We start from the raw sequence: 7998 nt of genomic DNA, 5'->3' as shown, positions 1-7998 counted from the left end.
AATGTTTACTGGACAACAGCAATTGTATCAGATGACAATCAACTCTGCAACACGAGTCCGTGAAACACAACAACAGTTTGAACCAAGCTCATACTTTTTCCCACTTAACCAGGTTTTGGATCTTGTTGGCAGATCCGATCAAATAGGTAAATATTACTTACTATATACTAAAATGTTGTAATTACTATGTCTACATAGTGACTACATCTAAATTAATTGACATATGATTAATTTTTTGTTTTACTTTTTTCCTAGATATCATTGGAATTGCTATTCACGTACATGATACAGAAACCATTCGCTCTAAGAAATCTGGGCTGCCTAATGACGTGCGTAGGATTGAGATAATAGATTCCAAGTATGTGTATACACTATATTAATACAAATTGGTTTTCCACTACGTATGTTCTTTAACTTAATTAAATCTATGCTTATTGAACATTTAATTTCTTCTATTTTTGCCAGCATGAAGCGTGTTAAATTATCAATGTGGAATAGTTTGGTTACACATGAAGCTGTTGCTATTGCTGACATTATAGACACGATGCCTGTAATAGAAGTTTCTCGCGTCAAAGCATCAACTTTCGATGGTATACAACATTAACAAATATTTATAAAATAATGAGTACGACTTCATTAATTATCTTTTGCACATATGTTTACAGAGGGTTCATTCAACACAACCTTCGCTTCTACAGTGAAAATTAACCCAAGTAATCCAGAAGCACAACTTCTGCGAGACTGGTAAGCAGAACTTCTAAAACTGGTTCTATTTAAGTACTAATTTTTACCTACCTAACAATGTTCCTTTATAGGGCGGAAAATAATAAGGATGAAATTCGAATCCTTAAAAATTCATTCGCAATCGTAGCAGCAGAAAGCTCGCAGCAATCTGAATTAGTGATTCCAGTTTCACAATTACCTGAACAAGAGGTAAATTACATAATATGTTTCACTACACAAATTAGAGTGAACAATATAATGTTTTGTATAACTATATCATGTATTTTTTTTTACAAGTCTGGAAAAACACTGCGGATCGTTGGACGCATTATTGACATCACAAACAAAAACAGTATAGTATACAATGCTTGCAATGTCTGTAGCAAACGATGTGACGTTGAAAAGGGATCGGTATTTAACTGTCGCGCATTTAGCTCCCCGCATGTAGGGACGTCCGAACCACGGTAATTGATAAATCACTACTAACAACATAGCATACAATCACTGCTTTTCTTTATTCTGTTAACTATATAATCATGTGTAATTATACGCGTTGTAGAACTGTACTGCATATTACTTTTGCTAATGATAGTGGCGACATACCGATTACACTTTTTGGTCATCTTGCTGAACAGCTGATACATGATCACGCTAATCACATAGCTACGCTCACACTACAGGTACGTATAATTTGACTTATTACTATTACCTAACAATTACAATTTATATTAAGTTCAAAGCTATAAACAAACTTAGGAGAAACATTAATCATTTTTTGCACAATTACAGGAGCAGAGATCTCTTGTAGACAGCTGCATTGCAACGTTGAAAGACAGGGAGCTTACCATGAAGATGACCACATACATGTTGGGAGAAGGATTTCAACAGCTCCGCTGGAAAGCTAAACGCATAATTGAAGCTTAGATGTATAACAATTTTTAGTCGTATTTATGAACGTATGTGTATAATTTCACGCTTTTAGTCCGAACTTTGTTTCCTCAGACAATTTCAACTTTAAAATGTATTATAAATAATGTTTGTTTGAATACATATGTATTTTTACATGTAGATTCACATTAAATAACCTTTTGTTTTACGTATTTATCATGTTTTAATGCTTTACTCTACAACATAATCAATCCTGTACAATTTATTGGGATACCAAATACATAAAATTAATATAATATATTCTAAGCACATAGGATTTAATAATAAATTAGAAATGAATACACACACACACGTGTAAATTGTACAATTTACACTATAGACACTTGTGCAGTATACATAAAACATAATACATGTCTGACATGTGTACTGTAAAACAATTTTTGTTTTGACACGCGTGTTTGAAACTCAATACGTAATAAAGGTTCACTATGAGGTTTTTAAAGTATGCCTATAAACAGATATAGAAACTGAGATTTTCTCTCAAAACAATAGCTACTGCAATTCACTTCATACGTAAAAAATTCATTAGCTCACATTAAAATACTAAGTTCTTAACCAGCATATAATGGATGAACCACGAAGAGTCCTGGAAACAAATATCAAAATAATTCTACACGATATACTACTTCAGCTGGGATTACCTCGAGCAGAATTCGGTATATATGCTGTCACCAACGATGAAGTAAAAGCTTATATAGATATAAATGGTATTCCTAATGTCCCATGTCCTGTACGATTTATTGGGACACCAGCTACTCGAATTGGTCCATCACAACAAAACGCTGCTAGACAAGCACTCAAATTTCTTCAGCAAACTTACAACATAGATGTTGGCGACTATAATTACTATCAATTGAAATTAGAAGAACACAATTACAAACAACTTTTACAACAAATGCCAGCAAATTTTACTAAACTAAAGCTTTCAATTATATTTATACATGTACTTATCTTTAATAACTAATGTTATATATATATATATATATATATATATATATATATATATATATATATATATATATATATGTGTGTGTGTGTGTGTGTGTGTGTGTGTGTGTGTATACTCTCAAGAGTTTATATTATGTATAATATATTTATGTAAGGACTTTTATAACATATATAGGTTTAGCAAAATTTAGATATTTGTTCTGCAACAAGCTTTACTTATGTAATACAATAATTGTATTGTAAAAATAAAATAATATATACAGTTTGTACATCTATTCTTTTTCTCCCAACTCTTTCATATTTTGTAACTATTTGTATAATACTTAAAACTGTCAAACATCAATTGGTTAAAAAAAAAAAACAAAAAAAACTTAAATATATACTAACCAAGTTGTTGCCCGCGTGCGTAGCACGCGGTGCCACAACTAGTAACTTAAAAAAAATAGTTATGCACTTATGCCACATTACCTTCACCCCACAAGGCCACAACCCGTAACAATCTAATATGGTCTAAAGCAATAAAATAAAAAATAAATATATTGCTGCAGCCAGAATTCGAACCAGGATCTTTGCTTAGTAAGATTTAGCCGATGTGCTACTGCAGCTTTTAGTGATACTTATTTACAATCAAAAATATATACTATGTAATCTAGTAGACACATTGGAACTTGCAAGTAGGGCTGTACACCGGTCCAAAACCGGACCGGACCTGGACCGGACCTGTTAGGACCGGGACCTGAATTAGCCAATTTTGAGGACCGGGGACCGGACCTGATTCTACAGGTCTGGGTCAGGTCCAGACCTGAACAATCAGGTCCGGGTCAGGTCCAGACCTGAACAGACCTGTTTTGTGTTTTTTTTTTTTTTTTTTTTTTAGAAAATAAATAACGTGTTGGACGGCTTGGACTTGTTTACATAAAATCTGAAAATATCTCCGGTCCCGGTTTTAGACCTGATTTTTATTTTTTATTTTTTATTTTTTTTACTCTAAAAAAATCAAATTGAAAATTAAAAAAAGTACCTACTAACAAAATTCAACTAATAGTTACACAATTACATTGAATTAATTTCAGACTTCAGATTTCACATTGAAAAAAAAAAAAAACCAACAGGAAGCACTAAAGCAGGCACCACAACGTCCCCACACCGTGAGCCCAGATCTGGTGGTTGCTGAGTCGCGGAATCACGCGATTTGGTGGGTTCTGGGTCGCGCGATTTGGGGGTCCCGATCTAGTGGTTGCGATCATTGGAGCCGCGGGACCTAGTGGTTGCGATTGCTGGATCGGAGCCACGCGAGAATGGTGGATAGCCGCAGCCCGTAGGTGTCTTCGTGGTGGACTGGTGGTTACCGATGACTTAGTGAGGCCGTGAGGACTTGAGGGAGATTGAGAATTTGAGGAGAGAAGGTCAGAAGGAGACCATGAGAGAGAAAGGAGAAGATTGAGAGTGAGATATATAATTGAAAGTTACTGCTAGGGTCTGCTACTATTGATAATTTACAAGAAAAAAAAAGCATCTTTTCGGTTTTCAGGTCCAGACCTGAAAACCCCGGTTTTGGACCTGATCCGGACCGGGACCGGAAACCTTGAATTTTAAGGACCGGGACCGGACCTGAATCTACAGGTCCGGGTCAGGTCCGGTCCCAACAGGTCCGGATCAGGTCGGTTTTCAGGTCCGGTCCTGTTTATGTACACCCCTACTTGCAAGTAAGGGATTTCCTCTTTTCAATAGTAATCAATTAAACATTTCCAATTTTCAAAAAAATAAAAAAAATTAAACATTTCCAGAAAATTGATTTCAAGACTTTTTCGCTCTCACTCAGGTAAATCAATGTTAATCCTAATATCATTCAAATATACATTAATTTTTTCAATTTTTACAAGTTTTCCCCCAGGTTTTGGGGTTCAGTAGCCTTGAATTGAAGCTGAATTTAATGTAATGGCAATTCAATTAGTCAAATTCATGTTTAAATTCTCAAATTCTGTATCATTTAGTTTAAATTCAACAATAAGAACGATTTCTTGTCTCTTCGGAGACATCTGATAGAATAAGAACGATTTCTTCAGTACAATATGTAACATCTAGGGCAAGAGACCCAACATTTGAGAAGTATATGGATCATTACAAGAAGCTTGTTAAAGTAATTGCTATTCAAGACTTAATCTTGGCAAACCCTAACAAAAACCCACCTTCAGTTTCAGTTGATTTCTTGTCTAGGTTGTCCCAAAGACTTCACCTTAACAGGGGTGCACCGTCGTTTCTTCGTCGGTACCCTCATGTTTTTGAGATTTTCTATGATCATACTAAGTCTATGCCTTATTGTAAATTGACTGATAAAGTGGTTGAGATTGCTAAATTGGAGGCGGGTGCTATTAATGAGTCTTTGTCGTTGGTTGTGGAACGATTGGTTCGACTGTTGTTGATGTTAGTGTCTAGGTCAGTGCCGTTGAGGGCGGTTTTTAAAGTGTGGAGGGAGTTGGGTCTGCCTGATGATTTTGAGGAGTCTGTTATTGCTAGGAATCCTCAGTTGTTCTTGCTTTGTGATGGGAATGAGCCAAATACCCATGTTTTGAAGCTTGTTGGTAGTTACCCTAGTGATCATTTTACTGCCGCGGTGGAGGATTGGCGGGTTTTGGAGTGTTGTAAGGAGGATTCGAAGGTTGATAGAACGGAGTTGCAATATAGTTTTAAGCAAGGGTTTCCACCTGGAATGAAGTTGAAGAAGACTTTTAGGACAAAGGTTAGGGAATGGCAGAAGTTGCCATATGTTGGGCCGTATGAGGTTGTAGGAGAGAAGAAGAGAGCAAAGGTTGGTTTGAAGGGGTTGGAGAAACGAGCTGTTGCTATTGTTCATGAATTCATGAGTTTGACTGTTGAGAAGATGGTGGAGGTGGAGAAGATAAGTCATTTCATGAAGTGCTTTGGGATTGATTTGAATATGAGGGATTTATTTTTGGATCACCCTGGGATATTTTATTTGTCTAACAAAGGGAAGATGCATACAGTTTTCTTGAGAGAAGGTTATGAAAGGGGACGATTGATCAACCCAAATCCGGTTTATGAGGCCAGGATGAAGCTTCTTTATCTTATTATGATGGAACGCCGTGGAATGTTAACTATGACTCAACAGCCAGTCAATGGGAAAGATGATGTGCAAGACAAAGATAAAAAAAAAAAACAGATTTCTGCTTCTTCCGTTTTAGAAAATACTGGCAGAGATCAATGATATCAGAGCTAAGATGGTGGGTACATGCTTATCTGTTTCCATCTTTTTGATCATTCTAATCTAAACAACAATTGTTGATAACAATGTGAAATTAATCTGATAAGTTTACTACTGTCTCTTTAGGTTAAAATGCTTGACTGATATTGGTGTGGAGAGATCTCTTTTATCTATAGTTGATTACATTTCACATTGCAGCATTTCATCAAAAACCTTATTATTATATTAACAAAAGTGATTCTGTTTATTCATAATTTCATGCTGAAATTTGTAATTTCTAACATTTCCAGCTTTCTATCTTCTGAGATTTAGTGCAATATGTGATGCATATTTTAACTTTATGAATCTTTACTCATTTATTACGGCATATACTTCACATCCGTATGAGATGTATATTAATTTTGAGGTATTGACATATCATCATTTCAAATTGGTTACTTAAGTATTGTCTTAACAATTTCTTACTCCGTAGTGTATTATGTAGAGAAATGTATGATAGATTTTGGTAAAAACATATAAGGATGACTATAACTGGTTAGTTAATGTATTCCCTACAGACAAGATTGTTTTTTGTTATTTGATGTACTCTTACCCCCTCTCTTTTGGTTGGGGAGTGGGGGTGGAGGAAATATCATACATGTGCTAATGTGCTATATAAAAAACCTGACATATCTCGTTAGAGACTAGAAGGGCATAAGTGATCACATATACATCTAGTCATATATATGTTCCAAATCATATATCCTACTTTTTTTAATGCTGTTTTAACAGTGGGATTTTATCCGTAACAGTGGTATTGAATTCTAGCGAACAAAATTTTGAGGGATATTTAGTCAAATCATTCCGCCTTTCAGCCCTTAAATTGGGATGGGGGCAATTCTGAAAGGACTGTTAGATTGTACTTCCCCTCATAAAGTTGAAGGGAACTTGAACTATATGGTTTTGTTCTGTGGTGGATGCTTTGTATGTTTAAGAAATACTTGAATTCAAGTACCATTTGTGTTGCTTGTGAAATTGTTTTGTTTAACTGTTGATGTATGCTGCTGCAGATCAAACTGTTTGATTACTGAAAACATAAGGTTGGCAATGGAGCCTATTCAATTTATTGCCATAGCTCCTAGTTAAAATTCCATTACTTTGGAGTTTTAGAGGGTGATTTGCAGTTGATTAGAAGTCAGCAATCCAGAAGTATATTAAGACTTGCAGAAAGTATATTCAATTTATGCATGACAATCTTGATAGGTGAGCAGATGAATGATCATGTTTGTAAATTTGTACCTGCAAATTGTTCCATTTTCTGGGTTTGATTGCAGCTGCATAAAGATACAATGTGATCCATTTTACTCTATGTAGATTAATTCTGTCTCGCTTTGTTCTTTCAGAAATGATCTTGTCTTCTACATGTTTCATTTTGATCATGGTTACCATGGATACCATGATCAGTTCATGAATTTCTCAGTTGGATGTATGCCTTCTATTTTCTCTCTTCTTTTAATCTTTCCTTTTCCCAATGGTTAGATAGATGGTGAGGAGAGAGATCGTTGTTGGAGGAAAGAGTGGAGAAATGCCTAGCTATTCTGCTTTTCCTTTTCCCATGAATTTCTCAGCATTTGTCTGCATAATATCATTAGCTTATCTGCTTCACAAACTTCAGTTTAATGCTGATCATTTTTCAGGAAAAGCAGTCCATAAAATACGATACTGTGTCATCCTTTTGTTAGCTGCACTTATGGGAATGAATTTTAAGATATCTTAACATTTGGGATCTGAACTTTGAAATCTTGTCATGCGCCAAGGCTATCTTAATCACACAGTGACTAGGTATGTGTTCTCCATTTGGATACTTTTTTATGCTTGCACTTGCAGCTTTATTATTGTTGTTTGAATCTCCTCAAGTCCTCAAGGCTATATGTATTTTGCTCTTTTTTTCAAGTAGAGTATACCTGTGCTAATGCACAAGGTGTGTCAATCATATATAAACTTATATTAGAAAAGAAAAAATAAATAAGATCAACATAAGTTACTGTTTGGAAGTTCTCATCAATTATAATTTATTTTTTTCTCTTGGGTAGTTATATTAAGTTATGAAAAGTTGTATACGAAGTTTTTTGGAAGGATTGCTCGTAAACTCACCAATAAGATTTTTGGAGAGATTT

At 35.0% G+C, this 7998-nt stretch overlaps 1 protein-coding gene across 1 annotated transcript; it reads left to right on the top strand.

The window, feature by feature from the left end:
* Positions 1 to 2236: 2236 nt before the first annotated feature.
* On the top strand, positions 2237 to 7469 carry LOC145603982 (protein ROOT PRIMORDIUM DEFECTIVE 1-like). Its single transcript, XM_081659945.1, has 3 exons — positions 2237 to 2435; positions 4632 to 5861; positions 6892 to 7469. Exons 1-2 carry the CDS (start codon positions 2237 to 2239, stop codon positions 5843 to 5845), a joined length of 1413 nt encoding a protein of 470 aa, XP_081516071.1. The 3' UTR covers positions 5846 to 5861; positions 6892 to 7469.
* The last annotated feature ends 529 nt before the right edge of the window (positions 7470 to 7998 follow it).

The sequence above is a fragment of the Chenopodium album genome, chromosome 22 (genome assembly GCF_948465745.1).
Source record: "Chenopodium album chromosome 22, dcCheAlbu1.1, whole genome shotgun sequence".
In the NCBI taxonomy this organism is placed as follows: Eukaryota; Viridiplantae; Streptophyta; class Magnoliopsida; order Caryophyllales; family Amaranthaceae; genus Chenopodium; species Chenopodium album.
This window is presented reverse-complemented; position numbering and strand designations above follow the sequence as displayed.

Coding starts and splice junctions, on each gene's coding strand:
- LOC145603982 (XM_081659945.1), top strand. CDS start 2,237: ATGGATGAACCACGAAGAGTCCTGGAAACAAATATCAAAATAATTCTA. Junction 2,436..4,631: donor GACACCAGCTACTCGAATTG/GTCCATCACAAC, acceptor TTCAACAATAAG/AACGATTTCTTGTCTCTTCG.